This window comes from Lagopus muta, chromosome 3 (assembly GCF_023343835.1).
Source record: "Lagopus muta isolate bLagMut1 chromosome 3, bLagMut1 primary, whole genome shotgun sequence".
NCBI classification, from domain to species: domain Eukaryota; kingdom Metazoa; phylum Chordata; class Aves; order Galliformes; family Phasianidae; genus Lagopus; species Lagopus muta.
In genome coordinates this window covers 37884083-37899378 of record NC_064435.1, presented here as the reverse complement: position 1 = coordinate 37899378, position 15296 = coordinate 37884083, and the positions used below count along the sequence as shown (strand labels likewise).

General features: G+C 40.3%; 1 protein-coding gene across 1 annotated transcript; it reads right to left on the bottom strand.

Annotated features, from left to right (window-relative positions):
- Positions 1 to 4165: 4165 nt before the first annotated feature.
- LOC125691046 (epidermal retinol dehydrogenase 2-like) lies at positions 4166 to 14639 on the bottom strand. The gene is made up of 6 exons (XM_048939954.1): positions 14316 to 14639; positions 11671 to 11802; positions 10227 to 10326; positions 8593 to 8737; positions 7521 to 7643; positions 4166 to 7013 (listed from the first exon to the last, which is right to left on the bottom strand). Exons 1-6 carry the CDS (start codon positions 14637 to 14639, stop codon positions 6920 to 6922), a joined length of 918 nt encoding a protein of 305 aa, XP_048795911.1. The 3' UTR covers positions 4166 to 6919.
- Positions 14640 to 15296: the final 657 nt, after the last annotated feature.

Genomic DNA, 15296 nt, shown 5'->3' with positions numbered 1-15296 from the left:
TCACAGCCTGTCTTCTTGCACATTTTTACTAGATTTGTAGCAATCGATATTTGCTGGTTGATGCTTGGCAGAGAGAAGAAAGAGACCGTGAAGAGAAAGGACACATTCTTAAGCGTTTAAGTAAAAATGTGCACGCGTTTTTCCACTTAAACTTCAACTGTGATCTTTCTGGTGGTGTGCTCTATGTCTAAAATAGCAAATGAAAGGGAGCTGCTGATAAAACAAGAGATGTGGATCTCAGACGAGCGCGAAGTTTGTCGTTGGAGTTCGTTCCTTTAAAAGAAGTTATTTCCGTATTGATTCTCCAGTCTCGCAGTTTCCTCTCAATAAAATATGTAAGAACAGCTGCAGACATTGTGAGACTTTAACAATGAATAAATAACACTTCTGCAGCGCTACTACCAGAGCCCGATGAAATTTATATGACTTTTTCCCACAGTAACCGACTTGTTCAGGAGTTTACTAACTCATGCTATGTATAAATATCCCGACTTCTGCTTTTGTAAGTGCATGCCTAATGTGCGCCAGCTGAAGGCGGCTCTCCGTGATGTTTCCTGCAGCGATACAGACGCTGTGCTGGGAAGGCAGACGGTTCGTGCACTCACATACACAGGGAGGGCTCAAAGTCTCAGCAGTCTCACTTCGGTCTGTCTGCCTTCTTCGAGCTCCTTTTCCTCGGGCTTATCTCTGGCTGCGTAGGGAATACATTCCTCCAATTGTGATTGACAGTGCTGAGCAAATTCATTAAATCCAACATGCTAAAGCTCGTGGCTGATGAGAAGTACTGCTGGGACAGTCTGACAACACCTGGTCCATATCAGTATTACCTGACTGGGCAACTGCAAAGGATGCCAGAGTTTCTGGGAAAGCCCTTTCTCTTTGTTGTGCTACATGATGCACATCAGGAGCTGTAACGCGCTGTGAAATCCTCATGCCTTCAACTGGAAATTGAAGTAAAAGCATGAAGAATCACAAAGCTATTTGATGGGGTGTTCAAACTGGATCTAATTTGGTTGGGAGAAAGTGCTTATTCTTCAAGACTGGAGCAGATAGGTAGTGTACAAAGATTTCATTGCCTATGGTCACAGGCACACAGTGGGTATCTCTGCCCTGGAGAGCTGCACATTAGTTCCAGGCTATCTGCATGGTTGCTGTGGCTTGGATCTGACAGTAAAATATATCCACATACTGTACAGAGAGTTTTGGAGCCTACAGATGACTGCATCTGTCTCAGTGTCCGACCTCAGGCAGGTGTACCAAAGCACTGTTAACTGCATGAGGATGTATTTTCCTTCTGTTTCTGAGGATTTGGTAAAGTAGCTCTTCTCCACAAGCTTCATCTGCATCAGGAGAAGCAAGAACAAAGCTTTCCTGAGCACTGGAATATGGACCACAGGGACATCATTATCTTTCAGCACTGCTCCATTACCTGGATGTCCTTGTGTTTACAGCAGGTGAAAATCTCACATCAGGATACCTCAGTGTGTAATCCAACGGGTACTTGCATTGGAATAAGCATGATAGGAACTGTCTCTTGCAGTAGAGCCTACACACACGACATTACAGTGCAGTGATTTGCTTTTTGAGCATGTCTTGGAGGACACTATGTTATGTGTTCATGACTGTATCTTCACTGTTAGCACAGCTGATGCTCAGAGCTCTCCTTATATTCTTCTGTGCTCATCCTTCTCTTTTCTCTGCATGTGCCAAGCAGCCTCATCTGCTCCTGGTATTTCATGTCACCAAGGACTTCCAAACCTCACTCTGAACTGCGTCTAATCTTGTAGATTCCCTAGCATTCTGGGCATATCTTTTTAAATGTCTTACTGCACTTCAAACGTGGCTTTTGTAACAATTTGCCCATCTGATTCCACTGCTGTGCTCAGTCTTATCTTTTTGCCAGGCTGGCAGTTTATTGGGGGTATTATTATGGCTGCCCTCAAACACATCAGGGGGGGAACAGTGCCAGGAACACAAATGGCTATGAGTTACTTTATAAGGTCTGCATGAGTTTCCTGACACACAGAACGGATTTCCAAATTCTTTCGGCCCACAAAAAAAAAAAAAAAAAAAAAAAAAAATTCACTGAAACTCTGAATATTCACAAAGAGGTGTTGCTTTCAAGGTAAAAATGTTTTCATTCAATAGAGAGCAGCTCCCTTCTGCACACTGTTTATATGGCACACTCAGGCAAGTTTATAGTGACACTCAGGCAAGACCATTGAAGCAACAGCTGTGTTTGTGATCTTACAGGGTTGTAATAGTCCAAGAGAAATACGTTTACTTTAAATTGCTTTCTTGCTGTACAGATCTGTACTGCATTTTATAACTGCCCCCTCAGTGTTTTTCAGTGGTGAGTACTCGCATGGTAAAAATGAGTGCCTCAGTTGGAAATAGAAACCACTGACAGCTGGAAAAGAGGAGAGGAGAGGAGAGGAGAGGAGAGGAGAGGAGAGGAGAGGAGAGGAGAGGAGAGGAGAGGAGAGGAGAGGAGAGGAGAGGAGAGGAGAGGAGAGGAGAGGAGAGGAGAGGAGAGGAGAGGAGAGGAGAGGAGAGGAGAGGAGAGGAGAGGAGAGGAAAAAGAAAGGGAGGAAGAGAAATAGAGGAAAAGAAGAAAAAAAATGGAAAAGAGAAAAGGAGAAGAAGTGAAAAAAGGGAAAAAGAAAAATGAAAACAAAGAGGAAAAAAAGAAAAAAAAGGGGGGGGGAAGAGAAAAAGAGGAAAAAGGAAAAATGCAAGAAGAAAGAAGAGGGAAAGAGAAGAAGAGGAGAAAAAAAGAAAACGAAATGGAGAGAAGAAAAAGGAAAAGGGGGAAAAGGAAGAAGTTAAAAGGAAAAGGAGGAAAAGAGAAAAAAAAAAAAAAAAAAAAGTAGAATAGAGGAAAAAAGGGATAAAAGACACCCGCTCCTCGCTGGCTGCCGTAAGCCCCGCTGCGCCCGGGGGCAGCAGTTCTGTATCCCCCCCCCCGGCTGCAGGGACCGCCGCCTGCCCGAAGCGAAGTGAAGGAGGCGGCCGCGGGCGGATCGCGCCTGTGTCCGTGGGGCTGTGCGTGCATCCCGGCAGTTATGTGCTGCACAGATGGGAGAAGAGGAGTACGTGCCTGTCCGATGTTGCGTGAAGAGATTACGTTAGTGGAAAATACCGGTTTAATAGAATCATATATGCAACTGGTGCGTTTGTAATGAATAGAAAGCTGATGCCGTTAATGCAGCATTAACGCGGATTCAGCCCCTGGCACGGCTGCTGCAGACACCTGCAGCGCGCCGAATCCCGCTGCGGACGGGGCTGCCACCTGCAGGCGGCCACGGGCTCCGCAGTCCATTTTTAGGCATTTTAGCAGACATTCAGTATAGGGAATTCATTCAAATTTCCTCATTTGCTCACAGAAATAAATTGCTTTAAAGGGATTCTCTAGAATTAGAGTTGAGGCTGGATAAGGCCCTGGACAACATGATGTAGCTGCGATGACCTTGTTCATCGCAGGGGAGTTGCAGTAGATGGCCTTCGCAGGTGCCTTCCAACTCTAAGGATTCTATGATTCTATAATTCATGCCACCATAAAACAGTGGGGCAACCAAGCCAATAGACTGAGTCTGCCACTTTGCCTTCACTTGGCCAAGCCCAAGTGAGACTAAAAGCACTGAGTGCTGTGGGACCACTCAGGTGAGAGAATACACATCAATAAAGGGAATCATGCAGCGATATGAGAAGGCTGCCTCTTAATGTGATCAAGCAGCTCACTAAGCAGCATTTTTCAGGGAAGGAGTCTTTGCTTCCAAACAAAAGCAACAATTTTAACTTAGTTGTGCTAAGAATGGCAGCAGGAAACATCAGATGGACTTCTCTTTTTTCTGGATCCCTTGGTCCCTTTCCCTCAGGATTATACTGGGAAAAGTCAGCTGGCCATCAGCAAGAGGTTGGGAATGTGTCAGAACTATGGGGACCCTTTTAGCTTAAATGGAAATGGATATAATCACGGAGTTAGCCATTTTAACAGAATACTTCTGTCCAGCATTATGTTGTTTGGGGGAACAGCGTCACCTGAGGCCTTTCTAAGAAGGCAAAATAATGTACTATTTGAAATGACTGCAAGCTTCTGATAGCAGGCTGTGTATGGCCAGGAGAGCTGAGCCATGTCTGAGGCAGTGTCACAGGCAGTGTCAGATGTTTCAGTGACAGTAAAATATCCAAAAGATCACAATTGCATTTGTGTGTGGATGCTACTAAGGTTTATTTAAGGATTTCTAACATTACACAATGACCTACAATTATTTAAATACTACTTTGCTCAGAAAGGTTGTAATTAGAATATGGCTGATATTTATAAGAAACATGATTCTACAACTGTCTCTATACACAAAATACACTCTAAGAAATAATATTTCACTAAGGGTTATGAAGTAAGAGAGAAAAGCAATATCTTATCTGATATAACAAATCATCTCTCTGTTGATGCAGCTACATAGGTTGATTTAGTCTAGGGCTGCTATGGGTGCTGTGTTTGTTTCTTCGTCGACAGTTTCACCAGGATTGTTCCCCAGGGAGAAAAAGAGCAGGATGAGCTGCCTTCCAGTCCCAGCTGCAGCTTCAGTAACAGCAGCATTTCCCCGGCGACGTTCTTTGAGCGTGGAGTGAACCAGGCAAAAGCCTCAAAGGGGAAAGCATACGTTTCTGATGAGTTGCCAATATCTCAGCGATGCTTCTCAAGCATGAGACTGTGTTTCAAAACACAAACTGATAATTTTTTATTAAAAGCCCAGAACAGCATCCCATTGTGTCTTCTGGACATTAATAGAAAGGTTTTGGCTTGCAGTTTTATGGTTGTATGACATCATCTATCACATCTCTTTTCTGTACAAATATGTAATGAAATATTTTCACAGAAAAGAATGAGTTACTGATTTCTAAGGCCGATAAGAAGATCTAACAAATCACTGTGAGCCTTAGAAAGCATAAGCTTTATAAATTCCTTCTTGAGCCAAGCTGATTAGCCAGGAGAAATGGAGCCAAAGAGAGCTCTTGGCTCAGAGTGCAGCCATGGAGGACAGGGCTCTGCAGAGTGGCTGTGCAGAGTGGGTGGAATGCAGCTTAGAAAATAAAGCATTGTTTCCTATACCTTATTCTTCATTCTTATTGTGTCCAATGTGTTCTTTGGCTGCAAGCATTTAATTCTGACACACCAGATTTTTAATGAGCATCAGTCCACCAAATCTCAATGTCCCTAACAGAACACTACTTCAAGTGGGAGCCTCATTTTACAGAAGGTTTTCATCTGTTTGCCTCTCACCTTGCAAACCCCATTCATGCTCTCCACGCAAGAAATGAATTTATATATCAAACACGTGCAGGCTCACAATAAGTTCACAAGCAACACATCATGCTATTTCATACTGTTACTGAAACAAAGTCATAGACTGAGAACTAAATTACAACACTCATTCAGATTAAAGGAATCCCAATATTCACATACTTATTTTCAGCTGAGGAAATAGGATCATTATTCACAGGCAGCAATTTAGACTTTGTTCCTGTCTCATTAGTCAGAAGAAAAGGACATTTATCTTAACGATGGGGAGTTTTTCAAACCAATGAACCTAGTTTTCCAAAGAGCCAAATTTCAGACAGGTTTCTGCTGCTCTCAGACAAAATGTTCATAGGGGAAATATCCACAGGGTGTTTCAAAGGATGTATTGAATGAATGTGTGATTTGAAAAATGCGAGATTTCAGAAAGTACAGTTTAGTGAAAGTGTGTCCTTTAATGGAAACCTGCAGCTGAAAGGAAGCACTTGAGCATGGGGTTAGATAAGTACAAATATGGTGACAAACCCAGGCAGTAGGTAATTAATTAGGGGGGTCTTTAGTTCCTCAGTGTGGAATTCTATAACTGTGCTTCATACATTCCTTCTTTGGGGCTGGAAATTTATCTTCTGTCATGTAAACTCTGTTAGCATTTTCCAAAAGCTTGTATAAGACCTGATTTTTAGCTATTAAGTACCAGCATACTTTGGCATAACTAATTCCATATCTTCTTCTCCTTAAATGTTTTTTCCCCTGTGATTGTTTTGTTCTGGCTTCATTTACATGGAGAGATGGCTGAAGGAGATGGAGTGACTTCCATTCAGTTGCAAGAAGAGATTTTCTCAAGAGTCAGCCCATAACTGCACCAATCCTTCTACCTCAACTTTTTTTCTCTTTTAGGATTCACAAATTTCACACTAACAAACAGGTTATCTCCTTGAAGTTTCAGTCTCTGAAAGCAATACAGTCCATGAAAGGTGTCTTGGTTGCTTAATATAAGATAAAGCACACTGGGGCTACTGGGAACAATTTTGTATGGTTTGTTTATTCTAACTGATGATACAGAATCATAGAATGGTTTGGGAGAAATCTTTAAGATCATGTAGTTCCAACCCCCTGTTGTGAGCAAGGACAACTCCCTCTAGATCAGATTGCTCAAAGTCCCATCCAGCCTGGCCTTGGATGCTTCCAGGGAGGGGGCATTCACTAAACCTTGTTTAGGTCTTCTAAGATTCCTAAAATGTGAGTGACGTTAAACTTTTTTTATGGCTTTTCTTAACGCATGAACAATAGTGTATTTTTCCTGTGCTTTGAAATTATGCTCAGAAACTGAGAATTCAAAGAGTAAGAAATGAAGTCAAGCATCTATGCCTGGTTTTACTGAGTATTTTTGAGAGCTCAGATAAGTATGTAAGCAGCGTGCTGTCACAAAATGAGAGAGAGGGTTATGGCTGAGAATCAGTGATTAAAAGACAATTATTTAGAATTATATTGTATGCTGAGTGATGTCAAGGATTATACAAGAAGCAATTTTTCTGTCAAAGAAGGAACGAGCTGAAAAATTGATTTTACCGAAAAAAACAGTTTGATGGCACTTGAGGTTTTGAAAATACTATGGCTTCAATTTTTCTTCTTCCGACCTATGACCTTGTCCAAGCTTTTGTAGAACCCCAGGTAAGATTGCAGGAGCAGTGTGATTTTTCTGGGAATTAAACTGATGAGACAAACACCAAGTTAGCCTCGCTTAAAAAAAATAATAATAAAGTGAAATAAAAATGCACTGTACTAATATAAATTCATAACACATGCACATTACTTCTCACGTTTGGCAATAATGCATTTGGTACTCCCATATTAGAAATGGGGAAAATAAATACAAAACAAGCAGTTTTGTGGAAAGCCCAGCATTGGTGGGGGTAGTTACTGTAAGCAGACAGTTCTAGTCCAGGCAGTGCTCCCAGCGTACCATCCCATGGACATTTTTGATTTCTACATTGAACTGTAGCTTAAGTATATTTGAGACAGAAGGTGTCAGAGGAATACCAGTCCATTAAATTATTAAAAACTATCAAAACTGTTTCTTTGTAACTGATTACCTATAGCTGGTTTGACTGCAAGGATGCTAAGTAAAGGAAAATTTTAACTAAACCACCTTGCTGATTTTGGAGGCATATGGGAAAGGAAAGAAGGAAATGATAGAAGATGGGAAACATGTTCTTACGTTCTCAAACCAGAAAGGTGTAAAGTTGGAGGCATAAACAGATACATCCTTTCCTTTCGAATTGCATCTATGATCCTGCAGGCTACATACTCTGGCTCGTAAATAGGAAGTAAAATTGGGTGCCTAGTGAAACAAGAAATACAGTATTATGGAATTGTAATATTTTACTTTTGAGATGTATTCTAACACAGAAATCATTTAATGCAAGAATTTATCTCCTCCTCTTTAAATAGCCCTGGAAAGCAGTGTCCAATCCTGCTTGTTCTGCTTGTTCAATCCTGCTTCTATAATCATAGCAAATAGAAAAAAGTTTGGTGATGTTGCAAATTTTAATGACAGATGAATAACTTTTGTGCAAGGCCAGCTCAGACCCTAGTGAAGTTAATGCCCACATTGTCTGTGGCACTGAAAAATTCCAGCTCATCTGTGGTTTATGATGTTCTACGCATAAGATTTCAGCCCTCTGCACACCTCCTTCTTACTTTAGATTTTGGGTTGGCAGCTAAATAAACAGGATTGGGCCTGTTTCCAGGCAGGAGCTCTGCATAATAGATGCCTTTACAGGATGATGAGTGGTGGGTGCAGGAACAGAGTGCTGAAAAAACAAGGATGCTTGCTATTCACTGCTGCAATGTCTGAATCAGTGCCTGCAGCCTGTCCTGTCACTAGAACAATACAGCAGCATAGATACTTATACCACAGCTGTTCTCAGAGGAGTACAATATCTGCTAATACTGGAGAACTGTTTCTGACAGGTGACAAATATCCTAGCAGCCATAATAGTAATGACAGTACCAAAATTACATGGGGCAAATAACATCAGCAGTGCCCATTCTGCTGGAAAGTGAATTTGCCTAAAATACTGCCACGTATCCCTAACCATTCCCTGATTTCAAGGTCGTTGCACAGTCTCTGACGCATGTCAGCTATTAATTACAGGCAAACTTTGGATTTCTTAGCAAAGAGATACAGTTGTGTGTGTGCCAAATACTAAATTAAAAACAAGTCAACCTTATAAGAATAGTGATGACTTTTTACTTATGAAACAATATATAATGTAAGTTTTACTTACTCAGTTTCAATACCTCTAATTAATTCGGTATTCACAAAAAAGGGGCAAACAATTGTAGTTTTAATGCCATGTATTCCTGCCTCATCCAGTTCTGAATCAATGGCTTCCATCATTCCAATGATTGCAAATTTACTAGAAGAATAATCTGAAGCAGAGAAACAAAGAAACATACCAAATATCTCAAAAACACCATAGTGTTATATACTGAATTTAATGCTTTGTAATACTACTTACAACCTTGTACTAATTTGTTATGACTTAGAAGATTTGAATTAGTGTTTTAGGGATGCTACACATGTTGATGATACTAACTCTTAATGTCAATGGTCCTGACCATGACTGGTGTAGATGTGTCTAAGGATAAGATTAATAATTTCCTGAAGACTTTTCCAGTGAACTGTAGAGGGATATAAGATGGCCTTACTTAACATTTTATATCCACTCCCAGACACTCATATGCAAGCCAGGCATTGCTTTAGTTCAGAATGGTCTTCACTCTTTGATATCACATATTATGTGCCAGTAAAAATTATTTCTCATGGTACAACCTAAATACCCTACTTACAAATACTGCTTCAACACATTATTTCTCCTTCTGATATTGCCTTGCAACTATAAATACTATTTTATTTGCCTGGGAAGACTGAATCCTGTCTAATTTTTACTGCTTGATGAACACATTGAATCTCCTTCGAGACAATAAAAACTTGAACATGTAAGGTCCTGTGTAGTGTGGCCTACATTGGGCCTGATTTTATCAGGGGGTTTGTTCTTCTTCAGAACTTGCCTACAGGAGGTGGAAACAAACAATCTAAACATGCACAGCTGCTGTGTATAACGTTATAACACTTGGATAGGCAAGTCATAGGCCTACGTCATAGGCCTTATGGTTAAATGATAAAAACTAGACTTGTCCCATTCTCAACACAGAATCTGACCCAATGATAATAGGTGGCAAATATACACCAAAACAACACCATCAACTAGGAGAAGAAAGAAAATACACTTATTGATGTGAAATTCACATTCTCACAGAGCAACTTCAGAGCTACAGTCAGAAAGGCTTGAGAGAGTCTGAGCAGTACACACATGCTGATGAAATAGTCAGGATGTAGCAGCCAGCTCTCCTGAAGGAAACAGCTGAGAATACAGAGCTGTTACATAGCTTAAAACACAGTTAATTTGAAAGAATTAATTTGAAAGAATTTATTGCAAATTCTGCCAAGTGTCTTCTGAATCTGAAAAACATTTTCCAGCTAGGTGTGTAGTTCCAGGTATAACCCACATATTTTCAGGACTCTAAACATCCATCAGCAGAAAAACTAGTAACAGAAGTTGTTAGACAGCCTGTAGGCAGGGCTCCCTCCTGCTGCACGTGTACAAGCTTCTTCTGCAGAGATAAGACAGGCTGCAGTTAGCTAGTAAAATCAGCAGTGACTCCCATGCCAAATGGGCAACACATCACTGTATTCCTCTTCCATATACCACTACCTGCTGATACACCTTTCTATCTCCATGCTCTTCCTGAGTGCTAATATGTCAGTACAAACAGCTTAAGCCAAGCATTTCTGAGATCGTTAGGAGAAGGTATTGTCACAAAGACATAATTTTTAATAGCATTTGTTGACACTAACCTGCCGATCTGTAGGTTCCAAAGAGTCCTGCTGCACTAGCCATGGCGACCAGGTGTCCATGATTGCAGGCGATCATGGCAGGAAGAAAGGCCTTGCAAGTCTGAGAGACACATAAAAAATACCATAACAGATAGATGCATTAAAACTATTGCATTCCAAATTAGATTTTACAATTTGATTTACTTTCTGGAACGTAATTCTGCAAGGCACCAAAGTGACCTGCAGTAAGAATTCATAAAGGAGAGGCAACATTTCTTTGAATGACAGGTCCCCAGCTGAAGATCTGTCAGCATTAAAGTTGTATTATTAAAAAACGATGAAGTTTTTGTTCTCTCTGCGCGTGGATGCTCACAGTTCGAGTATTTTGACTATTAGTAAAGATGTGTACACCAGAGGGAGCTAGAAGCCAACACATCAATGCACACTTCAGCTGGCTGCAAGCCCTGTTTGTAAACTACTTCCTGGCTACTTCCACTACTTCAAACTGCCGTGATGGTTAGTACTAATTATCTAAGGAGGACACCAGTGTTTTACGAGACAGAAGAGATGAAAAAAGATGGGAGCAGTTACAGGTTTTTTTTTCAATAGCTGAGTTGTACTGCAGTGTGTTCTCCACTGCAGATAGTGCCTGGCACGCACTTTTCTAGTGAGGGGGCCCACAGTCGCTGTCCTCCTGCTCTGTGTCTCTTCAGACCTGCCAAGAAGAACATCTCTCCCATCACCTTTGTCTCCGGTATGTGGAAAAATGAGGCGCTGTGGGCTGGAAAATGATTAGAGGATTTTGCCTGCAATGATTTTCCACTGAGGAGTGCCATTTGGTGAGGCATTTTGCAGCACTGTGTTCTTCCTTGATGCAGGCTGCGCGCTCAGGCGTGTGAAGTACAACTGCAAGAGGGGCAAGGGTAGCACTCCCTCACAGAGACACGTAAGGGACAACTGAGACCCTAGATAGCATCAAATTCCCCCAGAGGAAAGCGAACAAAGCAAAGCAAACACATACTATTTAGATCAGTTTTCTACATACATCAAGAGGACACTGACTAGGAATGAAAGCACAACCTGAAGTCTGACACAACACAAACAGCATGGGTATGTGTCCTTAATGCTAGACAGTGCTGTCTTATGTCTGCAAGCATCAGGAGTAGAAAAGTCAGCAGCCATAGCAGTATTTTCAGCCACAGCTGATACAGAAAGAACATGTTTCACAGTAGAGGTGCACAAAGACTTTGTGTTTAGCACACTGAACAGGTAGGTTTTTGTGAATGTTACTGAGAGATGGTGGGACAAACTGTCAATGTGATGTGTATCCAACTACAGGATGATTAAAAAAATGAATTCTCCCCAGTCAAGGCCCTTCCCACCCGTTTCCAAACCGGGTGTTCCAATCTGCCTGAAATATTTGGCTGTGCATTTCAGGCCCTTGGGAAAGAAAAACATACATTACCCAAGCTTGAGACAGGAAGTTGACTTTCAAGGTTTTTTCAAAAACATCATCTGGAGTGTCAAGAAACTTTGTGGTGTGCAGTATGCCAGCATCATTGATTAGAATAGTAACATCCCCAACTTCTCTTCTAACCTGAATTTAAAAAAAAAGAAAAAAAAGATGAACAAAAATATTAGAAAGTGTACTTGCCTTCTGTGCTTCATTTATGATGGAAGTCTAGTGACAGTTACAATTGTTTATGCTTGTACTGGAAACATGGGTACATAGGAACTGTTTTAGTGTGCCAGATCAAAGGTCTTTGTAGGCTCTCAGCCCTTGGCTCATGGGGGAAAGCAGTAAGAAAGGACAAGGACACTAAGGTCTCCTCCAGTGCACGCCACAGGTTTTTGCATTCTGCAGCTTATGATCCTTCTGAGCCAGATATGGTGCCTGTATCTTTCTATTTAATATATGCTAATGATTATTTCCTCCTTCCCCATACCTCCGAATTTGTCTGATTGCTTTCTGAACTCCAAAATATTTCTGATTTTCACAGGAGCCTGCAGGAACAAAACTCAAGCTGATCATTCTTTGCTGTGTATTTATTCAGGTGTCTATTCTTATTTATTTATTTTTTAAAATTATCATTATCATTTATATCAGTTTTTTTCTGTATGACAGGTTTGTAGTTTCTTAGTGTCCTCTCACTTAAAACTGGCATATTTGCTATTTTTGCTCTTGGGTTTGAAACCTGTTGTAAGCAATACATCACCTATGCATTTGTAACTCATGAAATGTATATCAGATTTCCCTCAGAGTTCCCAGGTCGACACTTCTGACTCCAAAAATCTGCTAATATTTTTTTTATCAGTTTTTTTTCTAAGTTCTCTTCCTTCAGTACACTGATTTGCTTGCTAGAAATAAAGCTTCCATTATAGGAATATTCCATTATAGGAACATACCTAAGTTATTCTGCAATGAATTTCTCAAACAAAACCAAATAAATTAACTTTTCTGCTATTGGTTTATCTCCTGTTTCCAAGCTGAAGTCTTTTCATATTACTAATAAAAAGTTACATGTATTTCCAGTGGTAGAGGATGCTCCTGGCTGAATAGATCTTACTTCAAGAAAATAAAATTCTGGCCCCTATATGACTGTTCAATTCACAACAATACCTGAAAAGATGTTGGTAGAATTAACAGTAATTCAACACCTTCACATCAATTCAGGACTCTGAAAAAGCTCTTTGAGTTTCTACTTGTAGGTCAGTCTGTGCATGTCAGAGTTCTCACCACTAGTATGGATGCAACAAGTTCTGCAGGTTGAGCCCTTTTTAATGTGTCTGGAGGCTGAGAAACGTCTGAATGCACAGAACAATTTGAGTCTCTGTTAAACTGAGAACAGAGATTACTTACTTCAAAATATACACCATCAATGGAAAATTCCAGCAGAGATATTACTTACATGAACTTAAATTGATCATTCTGATGCATGTCATTCCAGGAAGCAGTCAACATTTATGGCAACAGGGAATTAAAGCCAATTTAAAATGTTATTTTTTAAAAGATATTTGATCTTGGTGAACTCTGAAGTGTTTTTTGTTTGTTTGTTTGTTTTTCTTTTTTCTTTCAAGAAGAGCATTCTGGAAGAATGGCAGTTTGATTTCAGTATCATTTTGAATAAGGATCAAGTATCACATTTGAAGTGCTGATCACAAGTTGCTCGACTGATCCTGCAACTTGCTGGGAGATGATAATGTTAAGATCTTGATATTAAGAATGTTGAAATAATTGGAATTCTTTTTATGGACTGCAATTGTAGGAGTAATAATAAGAGACACACATGGTGAGGATAACCTGACCTGTAATACTGAAATAATTTGCAAAGATCTTTTTCCTTGAGCACTGTGGGTCAGCAGGGGCCAGAGTGTGTTCATCTCTGCAGGTGTGTTATTATGATAGATACGTCCTTGATCACACTGTGCAAGTTGTATTATGAAGCCACTTGTGGTTCTTAACCTCTACCACCAACTGCTCCAACAGAAATTATTTTTCCATGTAAAGCTGGTCATGTGTGCCCCCGAGTGCTGCTAGCAAGTACAACTAAAAGAGTACTTTGAGCATGAGGGCTGCAGTTCCGGATACATGCAGGGCAGGGGAAGGGAGTGACCATGAAGGAATGGCGGAAACAAAGCATTAGGGATTGATCACAACTCACATTCCCTCTTCATCCTGCTCAGGGGAGGAGATAGAACAGGTTGAATGAGGTAAGGTGTTTGCAGTTTGCTACAAAGGGACCTCCCCCCTTACAATGTTCTATTCCTTTTTTGTTGTTGTTTCTTGACATCTTACAGAAATTTAGAAGGCTAGCAAATTCATTCACAGCATTAATCTCTGCCATATACCACACTTCTAATATAAAAGAAGTTGCCACCTTACAAGGAATACTGGAAATGTGTAAGTCTCAACAGAACAGATTAAACCCAGTTACTTTACAACAAAATAGTTTAAGTTCAATCTAGAAGTTACTTGTCAATAAGAGAACAGTCATCATCGTACATGATTACCTCCCTTTACTGAATGCATAGTTTCTAAGATTCCAGGTCTAAAAAAAGCAGAAAATCACAAGCAAGAAGGAAAATTAGAAACCAGAAGCTGTAACTTACCTTTTCTGCCTGTTCATAGACCTCCTCCCTATTGCTGCAGTCACAGTAGTAGGCAAACACTTGCTTAGCTCCATTTTCTTTGGCTAATCTGGTTGTTTCTCTGTTACCTTCTTCATCAATGTCCCAGAGAACCAAGGTTGCTTCCAGAGGAGCAAAATGTAGGGCAATCTGCCTTCCAATCCCATTTGCAGCTCCAGTAATAAGCACTATTTCCCCAGCAAAAGACTTCTTGCATGGAGGAAATATGCATTGGATGAAACTTTTGAAGAGTATATACACGGATAATGCCAGGAACCTCAGCGTCTTCAGGATGCATCTGAACATGATTTTTCAGGCACAAAGATTGCTCTTCTGTTTTAAAAATCTACGGATACAACATCACATTGGCACTTAAAAGCACTGAGATATCGCCTACGAAAAGAAATTGAGTTTCACAGAGCAATTTCAATTACATTGTTTTTTTGCATAAATACAAAATAAATCTAAAGACTTGTTTTTGCAAAAGCTGGCAGCTTCTTACCTGTAGGATTAAGATAACTATCATCTGCTAGATCCTACACTCCAGATGCTTCATTCCAGAGTCCTCAATATTATTACAGATTTTTAGGCTCGTTAATATGCATCTTATACATGAATGCCGTGGCAACAGCTATAGAGTAGTTTGTTTTCATAGTGAATTGATTTAACTGAAGAAAAAGAGGACTGAAAACACTGGAATGATATCAGCCTTACAAAGAACAATTTTGCTCTTCAGCATAAAATGAGATTTGCTGTTTCATAAATTGGGCAATAAAAATCTATCCATGCAGCATATATTTTGCAAATGACATACCATATTTTTATTTGTGAGCAAATGACCAACATGCTGGAAAGCATGACCCTACAGGTTAGAATCTTGGTATTTTTTCTCATATTTTGACCAGACCTTTTCCTGTATGGCACTCAGTAGCTTACACATCCTTTTCATGGTAAGCTTTAAGT